This window comes from Temnothorax nylanderi, unplaced genomic scaffold, assembly GCF_030848795.1.
Source record: "Temnothorax nylanderi isolate EJ_2023f unplaced genomic scaffold, tnyl_v1.0 TNYL_tig0102_pilon, whole genome shotgun sequence".
NCBI classification, from domain to species: Eukaryota; Metazoa; Arthropoda; class Insecta; order Hymenoptera; family Formicidae; genus Temnothorax; species Temnothorax nylanderi.
The window spans coordinates 621,360-645,639 of NW_027249164.1; the positions used below are offsets into that span (position 1 = coordinate 621,360).

At 31.3% G+C, this 24,280-nt stretch overlaps 2 protein-coding genes across 5 annotated transcripts; one reads left to right on the forward strand and one right to left on the reverse strand.

Moving 5' to 3' along the window:
* Positions 1-42: 42 nt before the first annotated feature.
* On the reverse strand, positions 43-21,737 carry LOC139775690 (ABC transporter G family member 20). Of its 4 annotated transcripts, none has more exons than XM_071711913.1 (16): positions 16,908-17,269; positions 16,757-16,799; positions 9,133-9,274; positions 5,055-5,299; positions 4,684-4,861; positions 4,510-4,603; positions 4,111-4,323; positions 3,914-4,017; positions 3,464-3,683; positions 2,813-2,990; positions 2,482-2,597; positions 2,315-2,385; positions 2,143-2,231; positions 1,884-2,060; positions 1,570-1,656; positions 43-468 (listed from the first exon to the last, which is right to left on the reverse strand). In XM_071711913.1, exons 3-16 carry the CDS (start codon positions 9,234-9,236, stop codon positions 254-256), a joined length of 2,091 nt encoding a protein of 696 aa, XP_071568014.1. In that variant the 5' UTR covers positions 9,237-9,274; positions 16,757-16,799; positions 16,908-17,269; the 3' UTR covers positions 43-253. The 4 variants fall into 4 exon arrangements, with proteins under 4 accessions (XP_071568014.1, XP_071568013.1, XP_071568012.1 ...); XM_071711912.1 differs by having other exon boundaries at positions 16,757-16,804; XM_071711911.1 differs by lacking the exons at positions 16,757-16,799; positions 16,908-17,269 and adding an exon at positions 21,635-21,737.
* Positions 5,413-8,464, forward strand: LOC139775655 (uncharacterized). Its single transcript, XM_071711833.1, has 4 exons — positions 5,413-5,513; positions 5,987-6,333; positions 6,985-7,725; positions 7,828-8,464. Exons 1-4 carry the CDS (start codon positions 5,413-5,415, stop codon positions 8,235-8,237), a joined length of 1,599 nt encoding a protein of 532 aa, XP_071567934.1. The 3' UTR covers positions 8,238-8,464.
* Positions 21,738-24,280: the final 2,543 nt, after the last annotated feature.

Sequence of the window (24,280 nt, forward strand, 5' to 3'; positions counted from 1 at the left end):
AAAAAATTAATTTACAATTACGATTAATTAAATAAATGGAAATTATTATTATGAAATTTATTCCTTTGCAGCAATTAATTTCTCACATAGCCATTTAAATGAATAAAATAATTATATATATTTTTTGTACATAAATTGGTTTGGAGTGTTTTGGAGAGATACTCTGCATATTTATCTAACTGAATTCTATAGATTATGCGCGACTGTTTCTGTATTGTATCAAAAGAAATTTCTTCTACGTTTGTAAATAATATCACGAAGATTTCGATCTTACACCAAGTAAGATCACGATGAGGTACAACAATATCCATCCTAAAGTTGTTAAGAAGCCAAAGTAAACTTCCGAATCAGTTATGGAAGATCCTTTATAGATGAGTCCTCTCAGAGATATGGAGGACAATGTAGTTGGTAACATGTAGCTCAACCAGCGAAGCGCTTTTGGCATTCCTTCCAATGGCCACATGGCTCCTATAATTTTGTCAAATTAATATATTAATAAAAATTTGATTAACATAAGATAATCCTCCTCTAGATATATATAGAATATATATATATATATGGGGCATTCTATGCCAAATCGACCTGGGTTTGACCCTTGACCTCTCGGATTTGGTCGGCGATTTTTTATGTTATTGTTCCAACTCTAAAATGCACTCAGAATTTTTTTCAGATTTTTTTTTATAAAATTGATTTAGTTATATAAATTAATTTTTTAAACCGACATATTAATGGCCACAATTTAAAAATCTGAAAAAATTCTCAAAAATCTTGTATTAAATATCAAAATTTTTAAGCCTTGACCCAAAGTGGGCCGGCGTTCGCTTCTAATTTTTTCAAGCTTTTTTCGAGTTTTTTTCGAAAAAAATATTGAAAAAATTAGAAGCAGACGTCAGTCCACTGTAGGCTGTTGCTTAAACATTTTTATATACAACACAGGATTTTTGAGAATTTTTTCAAATTTTTTTGAAGCGATTTTCCAAAATAAAAATCGCGTCGGAAAAATCTGAAAAAATTCTCAAAAATCCTGTTATATACAAAAATGTTCAAGCAACAGCCTACAGTGGATTGACGTCTGCTTCTAATTTTTTTCAATATTTTTTTCGAAAAAATTAGAAGCGAACGCCGGCCCACTTTGGGTCAAGGCTTAAAAATTTTGATATCTAATACAGGATTTTTGAGGATTTTTTCAGATTTTTAAATTGTGGCCATCAATATGTCGGTTTAAAAAATTATAACTAAATCAATTTTATTAAAAAAAATCTTAAAAAAATTCTGAGCGCATTTTAGAGTTGGAACAATAACATAAAAAATCGCCGACCAAATCCGAGAGGTCGAGGGTTAAACCCAGGTCGATTTGGCATGGAATGCCCCGTATATATATATAGATATATATATATTATTGATGTTAATTTTAACAAGCATTTTCTAAGATTATTATTAACAATGTAATATATCGTTACGTGATAAAAGAATTAAAATTCAGAGATAATCCATTTAATAACGGTATCACTTAGCAACACTATATTGAAGTAAAAAGTAATTTTTGCGAAACAAAGAATAGAGACTCACCGTTGAGTATTATTAGCGGGAAGAAACTTCCGGCCGAACAGTAATGCGCCATAGTGTGATTTTTACACGCAACAGAGATGATAAAACCTGAGAATGCATTAACACAAATAATCAACTTAATTCCCAGCAGTTCCTGAATTGCTGCTGCGCGCTTTTTTTTATACATTAGGGAGTTTTTGCAATACCGTCTTTCAGATACGGTAACCGTATCTCAATCGTTCAGATACATAGTGAATGTATCTGAACAATTCAGATACGGTTACGGTATCTGAAAGACGGTATTCCAAAAACTCCCTATTATGTGGAGTACTCACCGTACATCAATCCGCTAAAACCATTTAAAAATACAAGCACAGTTGTGACGAATATCGAGCCTTTACATTCCAAACCCCATATAGGAAAGAATAAGAGAAGTATCATGATGGTTTGGATGATTATGATGAAGCTCTGAATAACGATGTGAGACAGCACGATTTCTTCTGTCCTGACCCCTATCACATATTTGTATTTATATTATTTTGATAAAAAATAGCCGATATATAAACCAGTCTTGGAGTTTTATTAATAAATTACCTTGGACTACGCTTCGATCCCAGACGCCTTCTAATCGCTCTGTTATTATCAAGGTGGTGGAGATTGTAGTGGCTAAAAAGAATATGAGTCTGCAAAGATATAATATAAAACTATAAATAATTTAGTAACAGCAATTGATTTCATTTATTATGTTAGCTTGATTTTTGCTTACGTTAGTATATATGGTGGTGTCATGAAATCTGCATAATTGAGGTCTGTTGTACCATAAATGGGATCTTCAAACTGAAAACGATTAAAACTTTAATTTTTTAGTTTTACACAAAGAGAGAGAGAGAGATTTCAAAAATTATAAAATTACAAAATCTAAAATATACTCACTCGGATTGGCGGAGTACCCAATTTTGGCGAATATTTGCAGTCCCTCATGATATCCTCATAAACCTCTAAAAAATGATCGAATAGTTTCTTCTGCGTTATGAGCCCAATTTGTCTATCTGTAACAAAAGCCATTGTAAATTAAGTATTTGTAACAAATTAATTTATTTATGTGCCGTTCATGTTAACATATTCAGGATTTGAAATAGTTTTAATTTCTTGAATCTATTTTTGCGTAATTTTCTAAATAATATTTTTTTATTAGAATAATTTATATATAAAATTTCTTAAAATTATTACATGGAATGTTCCGCATAACACATAAATAACGTACCGCCCATATCGAGGAAAACTTGAATCTGACTGGCGAGAAGATCGGAATCCTTCGCGAAATTAGAAATTTCCACTCGTATTTGCAGAGCTTCGGAGAAATTTTGACTAAAATGTATTATACCTATGAGTTCTCCATTTTGTACATCATGACTCGCCTCTAAAATATTGTCATAGTATTTCTGAAAGCAAAGTAATTAAGCAAATAATTAATAAGAATCTTCAGGAAACGCGTTAATGATTATTATTACTGTCATTCTCTCAGTTTATACACTGAGAAAAAAATATTTAAATCCAAAAAAAATATTTATTAGATATGGCTCCTAACAGCTTAATTACAATTAATATAATACACATATTTATTTAGAATTAGATTTTTTTATTTAAATAAAAATATATCTAATTCTAAATAAATATGTGTATTATATTAAATAAATTTTAAGTAAAGCTATTAGGAGCCACCTTAATAAATATTTTTTTGCATCTAAATATTTTTTTTCTCAGTGTATCGAAGTAAATATTATTATATTTACATGGAATAAATCAGGAGAGAAGAGGACATCAAGAAAACAGAAAGCTGATTTTAATCATGAACATTAAACACATTATTAATTTACATTACATTATTAATTTTTAAATCATTAAATCGTTATACCTTTATCGCAATGGAGTCGTCAAAATTGTGCAAGAACCTACAGCTAAGGTTGCCGAAGTGGCAGGTGATTTCATCATTCCAAATATTGCCTAAGTTACTTCCGCAATTGCTAGCTTCATCGTTGACAACCCCAATCTTCAAGTCCTTCGGATCTAGACCAATTCCACCAAGAAATGCGGCGATTTGAACTATCGGGAAAGTTATTGCGAAAACTAGTCCTCTGAAAGAATGTATTATTATTATTATTATTATGAAATGTGCAACAATTGATGAAATCTCTATTTTTTTTTAAATATAATGTTTCGGATATAACAATTCAACACTGTATACAAGTAGATATAGTATACAAGTATAGTAAAGGAAATGGCAACATTCGGAATTGAAACAATTGCAATTTTCTTTTGTTGATAAGTACATCTCTTCTGAATTACTGATAAGTTAAGTACTTACGTGTAATAACGAAAAAATTGGATGCTGTTCTTCGCCAGTAAAGCTTTGAATCTTCTCGATCGCGAAACTTTACGTCTCGAAACCGTTTTGTACTTCGAGATTCCCTTAACAATTCGGTTTATTTGTGTTATAAAATAATATAGATTTACATAATTTTATATGAAAATGAGAACAGTACAGATTATTTCTATATATACTTTTGTTTGTTCGTATATATTTTGGTCTTGATTCATCAGCTCGCTGCCGGTATCTTCCGCCTTGGATTGCTGAGTCTTATTCAAGATGATCGCATCATTCTGAGCCTCGCATAGTTTCAGGAAAGCCTCCTCCAAGAACGAGCATTGAAATTGCTCGAGTAATTTCTGCGGCGACGATTCCGCCAACAATTTACCACATCTCATTAAACCGATCTGCGTAGCATTGAAGATATACAATATTAAGCACGATCAAATTTGTGTGTGTATGTGTCATTGAGCAAAATAAAATTTTTTCTAAGTAGTTCCCGTTTCAAGAGCGTACAGGATGTTTTTCTCGCAATTTTTTTATACAGATATTATCAAGACTAATTTAGTGGAAAGACTAATGTGGATACTGACTTTACTAGCGTCTTTAGTCTCCTCGATATAATGCGTCGTGATCAGCACGGTGATGCCTTCCGTTTGCGTAATCTCGATCAGGTAAGCCCAAATGCTGTAAAGAAAAGGTACGTCCAAACATTTTCTTATCATTCTTTGCTCATCGCGCTTAAAGAGAAAGCAAAATCTACTTGCTTCTCCCTCAAAATTGGGTCCAAGCCCACAGTGGGTTCGTCTAGAATCAGAAGCTCGGGACTGTGAATCAATGCGGCGGCGAAGGAAACCCTTCTTTGTTGACCTCCACTCATATTCTTCACCATGCGATCTGCTGGGGGTAGTTGAAGCAACTCCGAAAAGAACCTCTGTCTCGTCTCTGAAAAATAATAGAGGAAAAGGCTATAGTTGTTTCTGAAGTAACTTAGTGAAATATCTCGCGAGTAATTCAAAATAGAAATTGAGAAAAGACGTTTATTTAAAAATAAAACTGAAACTTCTCAGAATTTATGCGATGTTCCGCGTACAACGACTGCAAGTGCTCTTTTCCTATATGATTTCTATACTCCTACCGATCTCCTCATCGTCAAGCCCGTTGATCCTGCCGAAGTAATAAAGGGCACCGCTCATGGTGAACTCCCCGACCAAAGAGATATCCTGCGGCATGTAACCCACTTGAGGCCCAGGAATTCCGGAGCCCTTGCCGCCCGGATTTCCCCCCAAGACCCACACCTCTCCGCTGTCGAGATAACGTACCCCGACGACGCAGGACAGCAACGTGGTCTTGCCGCATCCACTGGCCCCCAACAGTCCGTATCTGTTTCAAGGAAAGATTTTACTTTTGTTTACGCGACACATATCCGAACACCATAAAACCGCGAATATGTCCTTTAATCTCGCGATAAACGGACGCCATAGTCGTTCTCCAGTATGGATTCCCTTTTGAAATCCCGACTTATCTGCCAACTTATCTACCCACGTTCGCACTTTGTCGAAGAACAATGGCGATTTATGGTTTCCCTCGAGGTATTGTAATTAGTCTTGACGGATGGCAGGGGCGACCCGTTAATAAAGCGTTGGACACAATCTCACGGCATTCGATCATTAAATTCGCGCGGACATAACGATCGCTCGTTGGCAAAAGCAATTAGCGGTCGACTACTAACAACGCACAGTGGTGCCTAGATGAACGGAATCTGAATTTTCAAAAATTCGTCTAAAGAAAGATCAGATATAGATCTACGTGACGTCAATATGCGTCCGATATAACGTAATACGGAGACCTTAGAATTTTGAGGGAAATTGGAAAATATCTAACTGTACCTATCTTATGTTAACATACCGATTTGAATCTCCCTTAACATATTCTAAATATCTATATACTTATCTCGAAATGTCAGTTAAGAGTGACAAATCGATTATTTCATTCTCCGAAATAATTGAGAAACTGCAAAGAGCCCTCTTAGGCACCACTGTGCGATTGTCGCGAAATCGCGATATGAAGGACGAAAGATGACAGATCGCCGTTCGGTGCACCGGATAAAATCATCAAGCAAACCTGCGACTCGCTTCAGTCTCGCCGCGGCATGTTGATCATTAGTATCATCGCGATCCTGTTACTCGCGGGAGGAGTTTTCTCCTCCTTGCCGGTCCAGGGATCGATACCGATGATACGTGACAACATGATGTTGATCGATCTGCACGCGAGCGAATCAAACGTCAGCGATGATCTTGATGAGTTGATCGAAAAATTACAAGGAATGGAGAAACCGTGGGTTCATTTGATAATCAATCTGGGAAGGAAAGTTATCGAGATTAATGGCGAAATTGATCTTAAACAGGATTATTTCAGTGAGTTGACTTGTTTTTGACATACAGGATGTTTAGGTGCAATCACTAAATATCCTTCTAATAACAAATTCTTTGGTCAATTTACAGTAAATTTTTGCTTAGCGAAAACATCGACGTATCAATAATTTTTTAGTTATAAGCGATCAAAGAAGAAAAGTTTTTGTCGGATTAAACTTCGGAGAATAAATAATAAAAATATATATTTCAATTGATTTTAGATGCCATTTTAAGAAATCTTTTATTCGAAATGTACAAAAATTGATGCAATAAAGAAAGATTTATAATAAATGGAGATCTCGGTGTTTTTGTAAAAAAAAATTGACTCTTGATATTTAAAGAATTTGTTAGTAGAGGGACATTTCCAGTTAATAAATCTGATCTTTTTCAGAGGTAAATTTCGACAGAGTGATTTCAAAGCTAACGTGACAAATAATCCTATATACGCAAGAAAATCTTTACCGAAGGAAACACTTTGCCAAACCGTGTGTAACACTGATTTCACAAAGGGCACGGCATTACGACATGTTTCATAAACAAATTAGTAGATCTTTGCAGATTTAACTTTTCAATATCGTGACTCAGCAATATCAAAAAATTGCATTATCACGTTGATTTTAATTTTTTATTCGCTTGAATAATTAATTTTTACACTTTTTATACAGGCTGAAAGTGACATTGAAAATATTTTGCGGCGCGTGAAATTACCGATGCAAGAGCGTGATAGCTACTATGAGAAACTAACTCATCAGAATTCAATTGACTATGAAATTTTGCGTCATGTACTCCAAGAATATCAGGATTTAATGAATCTCGATAAAAACAATGTTGCATTGTCTTGGATGCTCTCTAACCCTCAATTTGCATTGGAAATGGAGAGATTTCTCTCAAGAAATGAGCTGTCTCTTGAGTTCGCCAAGTCAGTTCAACACGCTATATTCTGGCTAATCAAATCGTTTGATATGAAATGGCGACAATTGCACGACGATCTCGATTACATCTCAAAATGGAGACTCTTGAATTTACAAAGACAAGTTGAACTCATTTTAGACAATTTAGCAGATAATCAACGACAGCATGGGGAATCGAAAGACAATAAATATATTCCGGAAGATAGAAGCGACATTATTTCGAACACCGAAGAAACGCTGAAAATTGAGATTGAAGAAGAAACCTTAACTGAACGGAATAAAGAAAATCTTAATGAAGCTAGCAAGACTGAAAAGAATGAAGATATATCTTGGGAAAATACACGGAGTGATTATATCACGTCTATGGAAGAAACCCAAGTTACGAATCATCCGGAATTATTAAAACGTAACAAAAATGATATTAAGGGTAAAATTCCCACTACTGTTAAAATTCCAATTAATCGAAAATTTAACGTATCCGATGGTAATGCTATCATTAATAGTACATTATTTTCTAAAATAAAAGCACTTAGAAATAAAAATCTTATAAAAAACGAAACCTCGTTGAAGTCGAAAAAATTTATAGGTACTCCTCACGACAAGAAAGATGGAGAACGGTTTAGCCAACTGGAAAGTGTTTCCTCAATTTCGCCGAGTGAGAACGCTATAGACACGTTGCAAGAGACTGATCAACCGAAACCTATGGGAACGGACGCTATGCATGGATCCTTGATAAACGTAACGGACATCCTAAAGACTCGAAGAACACTTCTAGTTCCTTCGAATGAAAACAAGGAATATAATAAAAAAAATAGACAAATATCAGCAAAAGAAATCGCTGGCAAACATAATTATTTTAATGAGAGGATGAAGATAAAATCAGACAGTGGCTCAGCGATAGATGAGATTCTAGAAGCGGTCGATGAAGTCTTGCCAACGGATAGATCTGCGGAAATGTCAACAAGAGGATCAGAAACGATTACCAGGACACTTTAATTTCAGACAAGAAGATAATTAAAAGGGAATGCAAATGTGAGAATTTCGAGATTTATTTATTATGAGGAAATATTTTTTGACAAGTCGACACGCCGCGTGTAATCGTTATATGACTAAGGTGCACTAATAGTTTTAGTCTATTGAGTTGTCATTGAACATATCGAGTTTTACATATTACTCATGTATTGAAATAAAAATCTTATTTCGGCTTGGACATTATAAATCAAGTCCCGAAGTCTGTCTATTAACTTTCTAGTGCACCTTGAGATTTGTGCGTATATGTGCGCGCGTATGTGTCTAATGTTACACAACGCTAAGTATATGCCTAGCACATTTTTATTTTCCCACACAAGCCCTAATCCTAACCAATTATTAACGAATATTTGGCCAGCGGTTAGAGAAGCATTACTATAGAATGTATAAATAAAATTATCTTAGAAATTAGACACAAGTCTTAAACAATATTCTAATGATTTTGATAGATCCCGAAAGATTTTCTTATCTGAACATTCGTTAGAAAGTTATACAATTATCTTGTCGTGTATTTTGCAAGCAACGGCAATTTAAGCAATCGGTGAATGTACGCGGAAAAGTGCGTGACGACAGTTTGAGGCAATTTCCAACATATCGAAGGATGAAGAAATTAGTATCAGGTTACCGCAAAATATACGCGGTATATAGGTTTGCTGAATGACATTAAAAATCGCGCGAGTAATCGCGAGTATTAATCATTAATGCGATCTCCATTGCATTGCTCTCTCTCCCTAGGGAGTATCTTCTCGATGACTTTTTTTTTTAACTCCAATTGTTTGTTTACATTTTACTCGAAGCGGAAATTGATATAGGAAGACGATTAATCTTTTGCATTGACATGATAAATAATATGGTTACTTACATGGAGCCCCGTGAAACCGTCATATTCAGACCGTCGAGCACCAGTTGTCCTTTTACATAACTCTTCACAGCGTTCCTTACTACCACCGCCTCTTGCTGCACCATCCTGCGAAATGGTGATGGCTGTTCGATCAGCGACCGAACTGTAACAATTTTTTTTTCTTGTATTATTTAAAAGCGTCCTGGAAGCGTGACTGGTTTTTTAAAAAAGTAAAAAATAGGATTTCACTGACATCTTATTGATTCTTAATAAAAAAAATTTCTTTTTTTGGAACATTTTTTTCAGAGAACACTTATGTCTTATGTTGAATACGTCTTGATTATTATGTTGATTACGTCTTATAAAAACATAAACGTGTCTTATGTTTTTATAAGACGTTTTTTAGACAAAACCTCTATAGACAAAATATTATTGAGGAACTACTGCTTGATAAAAATCGCGGTATATATGAATAATTTAATATCAATTAAGAGGCGTGTGTCTCATGCTAAGTGTACGCGCACTATATTTACAATAGAGATCGCGGTATTTAAGAAAGTTATGTAACCCGAGAAAAAATGGACTTATGTAATCATATAGAATCATATATAATTGGCCATAATTAGATTTGAAATTTGGCGCGATATGATGACCTTATGTAATCAACTGTGATCATATATGTAATCAGATATGATATGATTCAATGTAATATTATTGTATCTAATCAAATATAAATATACATGTATAGTTATATCGCGTCGCGTAAAAGAGTCACGGTGCGGTCTCGCTTCGCGTGTACTTGGCGCGAGACACTACCGTGTCTCTTGATACAATCATATATAATTAAGTCACAAAATTGTTAAATAAAATTATTATTATATTTAATTCTATATAGGTTACATTAACGTTACATCAATCCAAAAGCGCGCCACACTTTTATTATAAAAGAGGACTTCCACTTCCGCGATCCACGATACAACTGATACAAGTCGTGCAGTTCCGTCATTTATATACTGTTCTTATACCATTATTCGTCGAATTTAAATACCGATGCCACCTATCAGATGACCCGACATTTACATATAAACATATATAATTAAACATTTTTAAACAAAGTTATATATAATTATATATGATAATACATGTTGAATAAGACACGTCTCTTTATACATATGTACTTTTATATGATTATATATAACAATGTCCAAAACAGGGCGTGACATGATCTTATCTTTATATAATTATATTCGACCAGATCTACTCTCATATATAATAATTTTTCTTTCAGTGTGTGTGGTTGTGATATTAAATAATGCAAAATATCTTAAAATTAGCTGGCAGTAAATATTCACAACAGGCTATAACTGCGTTCCGGTGAACTCATGCATTCCATTTGGAAGTGGATGAGCACTAATAAGCACCAGTGATCGGCAAAAAAAAATTTTTATTCTTTATTTTTTAAATGTCAAAGCAATCATTAATAAGCCAAAATACAATATTAAGTGCCAAAAAAAAAATTTGTTTTTCAACTTATTTTTATTTACCTAACAATTTGTAAATAATTTCAAAAAAAGATTATTTCTACAAAAATTATTAATGTTTAACATTATTTTCTAATTCTTAGAAAATTTAATAATAAATCGAGAATTATAACTAATTTTTCAAAAATAAATAATTGAATAAATATAATTTCTAATTTTCTAAAAAATAATAATGGAAAAAAAATATTTTTTAATTTTCCAAAAAATTAGTAATTAAATAAAAATAATTTTTTATTCTTGACTCTGAAACAAGTTGTCTTGGCAAAAACAAGCATGAACATGAGGTAACTGACAATATTACAATCACGAAGGGGACGGATATACCCGATTGGTCAAAACCTGTTAACGTGTTAACGTTTTACGAAAAGTGTGTGTGGCTAGCATTAGAGCCATCGCACACGAAATGCATAGCTTAGAATAAGGGTAGCGTAAAAGCCCGGGCACATAGAAAAACTTAAGCAGTAAGACATAAGCAGTAAGGAAATCAACGATACTGATTTGCCACCGCTTACGTTATGTCTTAAGTTCTTGACTATATAATTGGCTGATTTACTTACTGCTAACGTCTTACTGCTTAAGTTTTTTTATGTGCCCGGGCCTTTACTAGCGCTACTTGTACTTCCCAGTCATCTCCGTGGGAAATTGAAAATCTCTTATTAATGTAAATAGTAATCCCTTATAAAAAAAATCCAATGTGATCCCCCGAAAAGTGATCCCCCGATTCAAAAGTACTTTATTATCAATATTTTTTTAGACCTTTTTGTATATACGTGGTATTGTTGGTGTAGATTTTGCATATTGTAACAAATTTTAAAAATTCCGAAAAATAAATCCAATATGGCGGACTCAAATATTTGCGAATTTTTAAAACTTTATATTTTAACCTTTTTTGTATATATAAGGTTTTTAAAAGAAGCAATAAAAAAACAGAAAAAACATTCAAAGAAAGTCGATAATAAACAATTAAACTTTATTTATATTAGAAAATATAATTTTGTAAAAGAAAAAAAATAATAATTCTCAAACTTAAATGTTTGATAAAGTTGGTGTGATTGAAGAAAAGATGTGTTTAATCAACAAAAATTATGTATGTTGCTTTATCTAAAGTAAGATTATTTGATTTAGTTAGTTTTTCTAAGTAACCAACGTCAAGTTAGAGACGTTAAAAATTATTTATATCAAGAAATATCTAAATAAATAAGAAAAATACGTATATGGACACATAGAATTAAAATTCACAATTATTTGTTTATAATTATTATTATGATTAAATTGTAATTGTTATGTTGAGTGGAGCGTGCGAAGCACGTTTATAGTTCATCTAGTAATTGCAAATTTTCCCAAAAAACACGAATTTTCAGTATGAAAAAATTATTTAGTATAGTTAACGTCATCGTTTCTTTTCTACTGCAACTAATATACTCCTAAAAACGGATAATTTACAAATTAATATATGCTAATTTTCTAAAAAATTAGTAATATATTTTCTAATAATTATTTACTAATTGTTCAAATAATTTACTTTTTAAAAACTACTAATTTTTCAAAAAATTAGAAATATTTTTTTCTAAATGAGTAATTTTTTTAAAAATCGACAATTCATTTTATATAATTGCCAATTTTTAAATTATGAGCAATATATTTCTGATTATTTATTAATTTTTCAGAGTATTATATTTTCAATCAATTAATAATTATTTTAAATTTAGAGCTTAGTATTTTATTAATTACCAATTTTTTGTTAATTAAAATTAAAAACATTCAAATTTTTTATTTTTGATTAATTAAAAATAACCGCCGATATCATTACTAAAAACAGAATTTTTGCCGATCACTGATGAATACACAGCTTGCTCAGTGATTATATAAGAGCAGACAAATAAGATGTTAAATATATTGAAATATTAAAAGAAATGGTAATTGCTCACACGGTAACTTAGATATTAAATGTATAGGATGCGTTCCGGGACTCAACCGGACAACCTTTCTGTCCCCAACTGTACACTAAAGACTTTCAGTGAGTACTGGTGGTAAATATCGGAATGCAGTCATTATCAACTGTAACATTTATCAATCAAAAACACGACGTGACCAATGTAGATATAACTAAGGCTGAATTCTGAAAATCTGTAGTGTACGTGACTTATTCGAGTAAACTACAGATTTTCAATACTGGCAGTGAGTACCGGAACGCAGTTATAGCTGTGAATATTTACTGCCAGCTAATTTGGCACTCAGATATTTTGCATTATTTAATGTCACACAACCACACAATTAAGGCGAAACTGTTTGAAAACGCGTTAACAAGGGGAAGAATACGAGACAGAAGCTGGAATTATTTAATACACCGGTATATCAATGATTTAATACTTACATAACTTTCTTTCTTTCTTCTTATATTGTAAATATAGTGCGCGTACACTTAGCGTGACACACATATGTCTCTTGATATTAAATTATTAATTTATACCGATTTATCAAGCAGCTCAATCATATTTTTTTTCTTGTTAATACGTTTTTATCTAAAAGACGTCTCATAAAAACACAAGACGCGTCTTTTAGACGTTCTAATTTTTTTAAGACGTTTAAGTGTTCTCTCGAAAAAATGTTCCCAAAAAAAAATTTGTTTCTATTCTGTTGTCAACTGTACGTCACGTCACATATCGGAACGCAGTCAATTTAAATATCTGTAAATGTTCTAAAAAATGTTTTATAGAAGACAACTTTTAGACGTCTATTCAGAAAGTCTTGAAAACGTCTCTTTTAAGACGTCTTTAAGACACGCATGTTATCTGGGTTATTTTATCTTTATGACTAAATAATTTTCATCATTGGCAGTTAATGTAAATTTAATTGCAATTAATATATAATTTCTGATAGCCCCATTAAGATGCACATTGTTATTAATAGTGTTACGTTACGCGGATTCATAATTTTTCTCTCACGTGGCCGTTTAATCGGCAATCTTACAAATCTCTCCCCCCCCTCTCTCTCTCTCTCTCTCTCTCTCTCTCTACATTCTTAAATTTCTTCATTTCGATTTTGACACATCATATATCTTGTTAATAATCTATGCGTCTCGTTTTATTTTTACTACGTCCTTGATTATGACTAATTATGACTTTTATTTTTTGAAAAGGTTTTCATTGCGTTTTATTATAATATCATCTTCTAGCCTTATGATCTGGCAATAAAGCGCTGAGTCCCGCTCCCAAGCGATAAAGCTACAGATCCAGTGGCACTATTCACAGTACCTTTCAAATTTCGAAATTCCTTCTACTCGGTGTTTCTTTCTTCTTTCTCAGGATTATGTTTTAACTTTTATACGCGTTTGTTAAATTGAGTTCTCTCGGAAACCAATCTTGTCCTATGCAATATTATGGCTGCGTTCGGGGAGCGCGCTATTAGCGCTATTTGCTTATTCCATTCTTGTTTTACACCTGATGCAGTGATAAAGATAGGATGATGCAATAGCGCTAGTAGCGCGCTCCCCGAATGCAGCCTTTAGCGTATGCGGTTTTAGATACAGTATTTAAAGGTTTCAAATGCGTAGGATATGCGCCGAACGTTAATTATATTCTTATTTCTTTTTCTGCGACCACAATACATGTACGATTTCACATAACGTTACACTTTCGATCACACGGAATTCATATACATCTCGATTGAGAAAACGCTCAACCTAAACGACGACTCGCGAAAGACTGGCGTCGTAAATAAAATTTTTTTTGAGTCAATCAGTACAAATCAGTGAACAGATCAGTGTAAACAAATTTGACCTTTAAGAAATACGATCCATATTAATTTTCATAATAAATTAAAGAATATTAAAAATAAAATTGTTAAAAGGAAATGTGTGTTAATTTTAGTAAGTTCTTTCATATTTGCATCGAAATAATTTTTATGTAAATTACAAAAACAAATTAGAAAGGCAAAACGGAAAATCATTATTTTTTTATTGCCCTGACTGATTCGTGTCAATAAAAAATTTACCATGTCTGTGACGAATTGATGTATGTAAAATAATGTATATACGTCATACGTCTTTTATGTATGACTCATTTATGACCATGATTATGTAGCACATCTTGCGCAATTAATATATTTGGTATAAATTTCAATCACAAAATTGCTACAACTAGATTATTATACACAGATTATATAATGGAAAATTCATGCATAAATATTTATTAAAATTCCAATTGCAAGCAAGCGTTTCCTGAAAGAATGATTAAAAAGTTGACTTTAATTATTGCTAATTATTTGAATCAAAATTGCTTGAGGTGTTCATTATTGAATAAGAAAACTTGATATTCTAATATATTATTAATGTCTACATAATTAATACATACATTAAAATTTGTAGAGAAATAGAGAAGAGATATTTCCATAAATGTATATAGTTCGTTTTAATAATTGCAGCAAAGTTAAAATTAAATTTATGGAAATATCTGCTTTTTATTTCTCTATAAGTTGAAATGTAAATTTATTTAGATTATTGATAATTATCGATAATTATCGATAATTATAAAGAAGTTACACATCTGATGGAATACTCATGCAAAACAAATGTACTGACCGATTTCTAAGAAAATATTATATTTAATATTACTCTCTTAATTTTCCACGCGAGGGTTTCTAAAAAATTACAATTTAATTAAAAATAAATTAAAATGATTATTTAATTTATTCCGTGTGATTTTTCAATTTCGATCATTTCGTAATATGAATTATCATTCACGTTATTTATTGCATGGAATTGTAAAATTTGATTTAATCTATTTAATACGGGTATCATTTTATACAGAAAATGCGAAATAAAAACAATTCATGAGAAAAACGAACCGGCTACACGTGCATTGTTACACGTGCATTATCACTTGTACATAAAAACCAACGTGTATTAATAGTATTATCTTCTTTTTCACAACGAATTATGTTTATGAAGTTTTATATACTTTATAATTTGTATTATATATCAATCATATTGATAATAAGGAAGCTTTAAATTCATTTAATTAATTAACCCTTTGTTGCACAAATTTTTCTGTTCAATATATTTCGCTGAATTTTAGTATAGAGACAACTAAAATTGCAAATCTGAAATTGAAATTTAATAAATCAAAATCAATATTCACTATAGCAGTTAAATTAAATAAAATAACTATGGCTTATTTATTGTTTAAAATTTTATACGTAAGAATTTTAAAGATAAATATACCGCAAATATAAGTTAAATATAAGCAATTTTTCAAAATTCTTACAAGTGAATCTTTCAAAGTGTCAAATTGTAATGAAATTTTATACGGGATGTGTTCCTATTCTACGTATCCCGTACTTTTCTAATATGCTAAATGATTTGTGTTAGTGTAATTAAATTGACTATCAATTTAATTATATATTATGTTATGCTCAGTTCTTTTCTCTCGCCAATCTGAAACAGATATTTCCCCCGAGGGGGAGGTTCCACGGCAGAAAAAACACTTAATTACTCTACACTTCGCTTCGGTTTAACTACCAGCTTACCTACCTCGACCGGAAGTCCGACTATCAATCTAATTATGTGATGCGGCACTGTTCTAGCTTTAGTTAAGATTACATTTCAATTCCGAGAGTAACGGCGCGTTGTTTGCTGAAGCGATGTATTGTGTACTTAAATTCACGCGAATAATATTATTAGACAAACAAGATCCAGGTCCTAATCGTTTAACAGCGTTTCCCTTAATTTGATTGTATATACAATACAGTCGTATTCCACTTAATTAAATAAAATTTTATTTTAGAAATGATAAATAAATTTAGAGATTACCAATAGCAGCCAAAAAAAAAACGGAAAAATAATTACATATTTATATTATTATATACATATACAAGTCTTAGGAACATAACGTACCAAATATGTTATACGTACAAACGAATTATAAAATACATAAAGAAAAATTGCGCTGAAATAGGTGTTCCCATATACCATGCAACACATGATTAATTATATTGTACGTTTTTAATTAAAAAATATTTACACATTCTATTCGATTTGATTAATTTATGTATAAATCTGGATTAAAAAGTATTATGCACAATGGTTCAATAACGTTTTAACTTACCGATTTAATTTTATTCAAAAAGCACTCTTTGACGTTTCCTTCTCTGCACTTTAAAATTGATATAAAATAGAAAAAAAATATAGATGTCTCTTTTTATTTCATCCGTGTATGAACATTTTACGTTTGTTTAAGAAATTTATACGATACGTACCACCAATCAAGTTCGCAAGTAAAACATTTTCTTTTTTCTTTTCGAGGAATTTGTTAATTACAATTTGCAATTTATGAATTAAATATTTTTCCAATCTCTTCAACTGATTCAATTAATCATGAAAGTTCAATTAATCAGAAAAATGAAACAATGTTGTGTTTTATCACGTTGCATTGAAATATTTTAATTTTTCTTAACAATAGCACTTTTTTATAATAAACAAAACATATGAAATGTATATCAGATATTATATTGTGTCTCAAATCCAAAATCTTGAAGTGGTTATGTGGTTATTACACACGTTCTTTACGGAGTTAGGTATTCGAGAGGTACTTTCAAGATACATCTAACATTCTCCAAGACTACGCGATGACTGGCGTAGCTTTACCTGTGGCGACTTAAAGTGTATCATTATCTTCTCCCCACCCATCTAGACGCAGGATTTACATAGTATACGTAAGGTTATTAACTCTATTTTGTAATTCAAATAAAACGTCATACGTCTTTCCGCATAGATGATTGATCTAATCCTGCAGTTACAAAGATACTAAATATTGATTCCATCTTTGACTCTATCAAAATTATTACTTCAATTTTCCAATTTCAAAAAAGGTTTTGCTTTTATTGGTTTTATATTCAGTTATGTAAATTATATATATACGTATAGTTACAAAAAATTCGAGTATTACATATCGAGTCGAAAAGACGTAACTTCTTTTCATAAAATTATACATTTTTATGCAGCTTTTAACGAAATATTTACGGTTTTTAAAATTGTAGTAAATATTTGTGAAAATATGGACAATACGTCGGAAAAGTTGGTTAAAATTACTTCACGACTTTAAAGTAGGATATAGATATTTCTAGATGTAAAGATAATATTCGTGCTATCAATTAATATGATGAGTATTATTAATAAATCCAATAAATAATGCAACCGAGAATAATTAAACATGCAAAAGTAAGAATAAAAAGTGTAGAAGGAAAATCTTTTTCCTTCACGAGAAGGATAACTTGGAAAATTAAAACGCATAATAACGCATTTACGCTTATTAAACTTAAATTATAACGTAGAAAAAAATGTAGCATTGCGTTATATCATCAGATTTATTTATATGCAGGAAGAATTACGCATTAACGTGATAAAAAAATGCACACTACAATATCTAATTGTTAGTGTAATTAACATTCAGAATATATGAATTTAAAAATATGTTTATGATATTTTATGATGTTGTTCATGTATTTTTTTCATCTTTACATTTTCTACGTTATTACGAAATAAAATTGGATGGAGTTCCGAAAACGGCCGACCTCCGATTTCGATGAAACTTTGTGAAAAGCTTCATTTTGGGTTAAAATGAAAGCCCTTAAAAGGAATTTTGGCGACTCTTATGATAAAGCCATTTTTCAAGATAAAATGATAAAAAATATAGGGCTGTTCTTCCGAAAATGTCCGTGCTCCGATTTAGGTGAAACTTTGTGAATAGGTTCCTTTTAGATAAAAAAGACATATACCAAAAGGATTTTCTGCGACTCCAAAGTTTAGCAACTTTTTTAACATATTTGCAAGGGTGGGCCAATAATCAAGCATCTTAATTCAAGCAGTTAGGTATCACGCTGGGAGTTTGTTTAGTGTTATTATGCCGTAGGCGGAGCCCCTCCCCCGCCTATTTGTGTACTGTTTATACACATGTATTGAAGGCACACTATGCGTCTTCTATTGGCATAAAAGGCATAAATGACTAATATATATGTCGAAATAGTTCACGCATACACTTTCCACGCGAACCGAGGTTTACCCCCATCCCCCCCTGCTTGCGGGGGAGGGGCTATAACATCCCGTCGAATTATGAAGGTCTTCGTATATTTTTTATCATTTTATCTTAAAAAATGGCTTTATCATAGGAGTCGCCAAAATTCCTTTTAAGGGCTTTCATTTTAACCCAAAACGAAGCTTTTCACAAAGTTTCATCGAAATCGGAGGGCGGCCGTTTTCGGAACTTTATCCATAAAATTATAAATATTATAAATACAATTTCTTTTCTGGAAAACTCTTTGAATATTTTCAATTACATATACTTTGTTTCCTCGATGGGATGAAAGTTTACTTGAAAATTGTTTATATAAAACCGGTATTAATAGAATGGGATATGTAATGGACATTATTAGGTGGATTATGTACCGTTAGAAGACTCTTACATAGATAGGATGCATCTTGTCTGTCGCGATGCAGCCTCGTACAATAATATCAGGAAAAGATCATTTTAGATCAGTATAGTCTTATAGCGCAGTGTATGGAAATTGCGTTACGCTTTACGAGATAAATTTCATTCAGAACCTATATGTATAGATTACCTATATTTGATATATAATAAAAATTTAGGTTAAATATAAAATGGCAAGATTTTTAATAAATCTCCGGTAAAGGATAATAACATTTTATTTCATCGAAATGGATTTTATTTTAGCTGAACGGCAACATTTGTAATTCTCGAGTAATTTGAGCAGAGTTTTAGTTCTTAGTTTATACGGTGCAGTAATGCGTTGACGTAGCAAATGTTCCGTGCAACATTTGCTTCGTCAGTTTGAAGAAATCCAATATCTTTTACGAATCAGAAAGATATCATCACAAGTACTTTAGTGAATTTTCTTGAGACATTGGACATTGGTATTTCCACAGAGAAATACAGATATCCATATAATTACAATCGTGACATTTTAATTAACAAAATAGTATAATACCAATAAACACAATTATATTTATAATTATGATTATATTTTGATATTATAATTAACATAAATTCATGTAAATAAGGAATCAACATTTCGAAATACTTGTAATTATTTTAATTGTAACAATGATTCTATATATGTATATATCAGGTATGTGCAAAAGTTATTGCGATTTATTTGAAGGATAACACGTACACTATACGTCAAAGGATATTCACAAGTCACTACCTTTCTAATTCCGCCAGTCGTTTTTCGGTTGTAAGAAAATCTGCGCCGTAAGTTTTTGGGGGCGTTTCTTCAGGCACGTGCTTGACTTTTAAAGCTGTCAATTTCCAGCAAAAATAAGTTAGAACTAAAATTTCTTTCGCTTATCGCACTATCGCCACATTATGTACATCATATATTCTGCGACGTGCAGAATATGCTTCAACCGCAGTGCGTCTAATTTGATTAAATTTAAAAAGCAAACAATGCTTGATATGTAACTTATCAACTTCCGTACTTATTTGTCAAAATATCTTTTTCGAATGCTATATTAATAGCAAACTTGTCTTTATTTTATAGCTCAATCCTTGTGTATTATAAGAATTATTGTAAAAATGACGCTGTGCATGAATAGACAGTAGGATTAACAGTATATTAACATACTTGAAGAAAATCTGCGCCGTAAGTTTTTGGGGGCGTTCCTTCAGGCACGTGCTTGACCTTTAAAGCTGTCAATTTCCAGCAAAAATAAGTTAGAACTAAAATTTCTTTCGCTTATCGCACTATCGCCACATTATGTACATCATATATTCTGCGACGTGCAGAATATGCTTCAACCGCAGTGCGTCTAATTAGATTAAATTTAAAAAGCAAACAATGCCTGATATGTAACTTATCAATTTCCGTACTTATTTGGCAAAATATCTTTTTCGAATGCTATATTAATAGCAAACTTGTCTTTATTTTATAGCTCAATCCTTGTGTATTATAAGAATTATTGTAAAAATGACGCTGTGTATGAATAGACAGTAGGATTAACAGTATTAACATACTTGAAGTTGGCCCTCAAAGAAACCGCAAGAACTTTTGTACATATACCTGATATACATTCATATAAGTCATGAAATATAAATTAGAAGAGATTAGAAGATAAATTTTGAAATAAATTAAGAACCAGCGCGGTAAATGATGCGCGAATGTTTCATTTATATTTTTATTGTTATTTTTACATATATTTTCCAACCTTTGACTGCGTGCCGACTAGATTTGTCAGACTTGAAACACAGCTTCGGTTGGAGTAGCAAACTCGTCCCCTCCCCCCTACACCTAGTTAAATCGATTCGATTTAATTTTTGATGGTATATGCATCTAAATAACTGTAAAGAAATCATTGCGAAAAATATTACCTCAGCCAGGGTTCGAACCTGGAATTTCCTTCCTTCCGTGAAGGTGTCGTGAAGGTGAAGGTGAAGATCATCAACATGTATAGTTAAATAAATCTTTTCGATGTTCGGAATATTGTGATTGATATCATACGTATTCGAAATATAGATTTCAATGGAAATCCGCGTCACCTTCACGGAATGAAGGAAGTTCCAGGTTCGAACCTTGGCTGAGGTAATATTTTTCGCAATGATTTCTTTACAGTTATTTAGAGGCACATAAATAAAAAATTATATCGAATCGATTTAATTAGGTCTAGGGGGGAGTTTTACTTATACTCCAACCGAAGCTGTGTTTCAAGTCTGACAAATCTAGTCGGCACGCAGTCAAAGGTTGGAAAATATATGTAAAAATATAAATATAAATATAAATAAAACTTTCGCGCATCATTTACCGCGCTGGTTCTTAGTTAGCCCGGTTTATTCGTACGGATTTTCCATTGGAACCTATACTTCGAATTTGAAATAAATTATTCAATGGAATGAGGAAGAAAACAAAAAGAACATTTATGTAACATATTTTATATTGCTCACATTATTTCGTCCTTCGTTCACCAAACTTACCTTTTGGATTTTTACGCATTTTAGACGGCCACAAATTATCGAAGCGTTCACCTCGTTGATTGCGCGGTGGCATTGATGTTAGAGAAGAATTTTCAGTTGCAAAATGAATTAATACAAACGATAGTCATTCTTACATCGTAAATAACTCATCCCACTGTTAGGTACGATAGAGACTTATAGTACCTCGCAGCTTAATAATTTGAAAATTGAAACACTTTCACACTACAAAATTGTTCTCACTGCCGTTCGTTGCTTTCGATTTAATAAGTGAACGCGTTGATTTATTATTTTTCTTTTCAATGACTTTCTCGCCGTTCTTTCCTCCCGTTATTATTGATCTACGCGGTACATTCACTATATAAAACACACGGCGCGTATTACATTGCTTTCTTACTCGCATTTCTGTTAACGTGACCATAATCGATCCAATCCATTTAAAATAGCGTCAGGAAGTTACTTCAAAGAAAGAAGAGGAACTTTGAATATAAATTGTATATTTATATATTGTAATTTTATTACAAAATGCATTTAAGTAAAACAGCTGCCAAAGTTGAAAAGAAAAAGATCACAACTAAAAACTATTATGTATAAACATTAATTTCTGAATCAATGTTTATATCACGGTTTTACAAATCGGTTTATTACTTTTTAACGTATTTGATTTTTAATTTAACATTTTTTTATAGAGTTCAGAAAATCTATGATTTGCTAAAGATCGATGATAATTTCCAATTTGATTAAATTTTGAATGAATTTCAGAAATTTGATTTAAATTAGCATTTTATTGACTTGATTCTATTTTGAAAGAGAAAGCATATAACGTGATCGAAATTTGATGATTTAATAATTCAATCAAAATAGCTGTGCTCAAATTTTACTTTCAACCTTGAGACGCTTCCGCATAATATAGGTACCTATATATTCTTACATAAAATAATAAATATTTTGTATACTTTGTCTTCCACATTTTATATAGCATTGTATTATTTCAATTTTATTTTTATTAGAAACTTTAATTTTATATAAAATTTTTTGTTTATAAAAAATTTTTAATAAATTTAAATTTTGAAACAGAAACTAAGGAACCAAAAAATCTAGTTATAAGAAAAATGTTATCAAATTTTAATTTTTAATCTTTTAATATTACAGAATTTAAAATAACTTTGTTAATTAACTTTAACAAATATCACGCATTTTTGAAATAGTTTTGTCAACAATTTCACAATTTTTTAACAATGCTAACGTATTTTTTAATAGGGTATGAGAGAAAAAGCACTATGTAGGATGTACTTCACGATGCAACGAACTTGCCAAGCGTTCCGTTCGCCACACAGACCCGGCAGAGACTGCATTTGACCCCAATCCTATACTACATTTACTCGGAATACTGACAGTATGATGGATGAAAGTGGGGATCTATGGATCGGTCGTAGATCCCTTAAGCGTCTAATCACAAATAGTAGCTCACGTTTTATTAGAGTTACGCATAAGAAATGTCTGTTTTTGTATGAATTTTTCATGTAATTTCCGAGAAAGCACAATATACTTGTACGCAACTGATAAAATTCTAAAAAAAATTTTGTTTTGCCTTTTAGAATAAGTCCGTCGTCGCACTTTAATTAAATGCAAAAAATTTTATAAATGGAAAAAATTAAAACTTTCTACGATACTTAAAAAAAAATGCTTTCAGCTTGATGAATATGCTATACGTTTATATGTATATACATATATATGATGTATACAAGGTGAGTGCGAAATCGTAGTACAAGTGATAACAAGATGATTCCTCATGCCAAAATAAGTCGAAATTGTAGAATAAGTTTTTTTCGTGCGAGGCTTTGTTTTCGAAATAAACGATTTTGAAACCCAATCAAGTACACGTGCACTTGACTATGTCTCGACTAACGGATTGCTATAGACTGCTATTTCTATATTGTAGACTTAATTTTTTGTTACCTAATATAGAAAAATATATACATAGTTAGAAATACATATAAAAGCATACATTTATACACGTGTACATTTTTCACACTTCTTTTAAAGATATCAGCGCCATCTACTGATTCGTTTCTATATACATGTATTAAAGTTTGATTAATAATTTTGATTAATAATTTAATTATAATTATTAAAATTGTAACATTAATATTTTTATACATTTTATGTAATTGCAATAATATATTATTAATAATATTATTAATAATATTATTAATAATATTATTAATAATTAGGGTAACTCCGGTATATACGCCGCAGCTAAGGAAAACTTAATTTATCGAGTACTATTTACTATGTTTAAGGCAAATGAATTATACCAATCAAAACTTTATACTGTCTACTACTATAAAAAAAATATAAATATGAAATATTTATTCTTTGTATTTAATAAAGAAAAACTTTTGGAAACCCTTGCATTTTTGCCATATATCCCAGAGAGGTGGGTTATATGACATTCATGGGTGAAATATACGTCTTATAAAAAATTACAAATAATGTTTATAAATGAGGCAATAAAATGTCATAATAAGTTATAAAATGTGTGTAAGAAGTTTATTAAAATGTAAGAATGATAAACAAATTATAAAACTGAAAAATTTTTTAAAGAAAATAAAAGAGCGATAGATGCATTAAAGATTAAAAAAAGGA

Bases quoted from the DNA above. Each gene is read 5' to 3' on its own strand.
- LOC139775655 (XM_071711833.1), top strand. From the start codon at position 5,413: ATGGATTCCCTTTTGAAATCCCGACTTATCTGCCAACTTATCTACCCA. The intron at 5,514-5,986 runs GTAATTAGTCTT...CGCGATATGAAG, and splicing joins ATGGTTTCCCTCGAGGTATT to GACGAAAGATGACAGATCGC. The intron at 6,334-6,984 runs GTGAGTTGACTT...TAATTTTTACAC, and splicing joins TCTTAAACAGGATTATTTCA to TTTTTATACAGGCTGAAAGT.
- LOC139775690 (XM_071711911.1), bottom strand. From the start codon at position 21,707: ATGCCACCGCGCAATCAACGAGGTGAACGCTTCGATAATTTGTGGCCG. The intron at 4,324-4,509 runs GTCAGTATCCAC...AATGCTACGCAG, and splicing joins AGACTAAAGACGCTAGTAAA to ATCGGTTTAATGAGATGTGG. The intron at 2,991-3,463 runs GTATAACGATTT...CTTTGCTTTCAG, and splicing joins ACGACTCCATTGCGATAAAG to AAATACTATGACAATATTTT.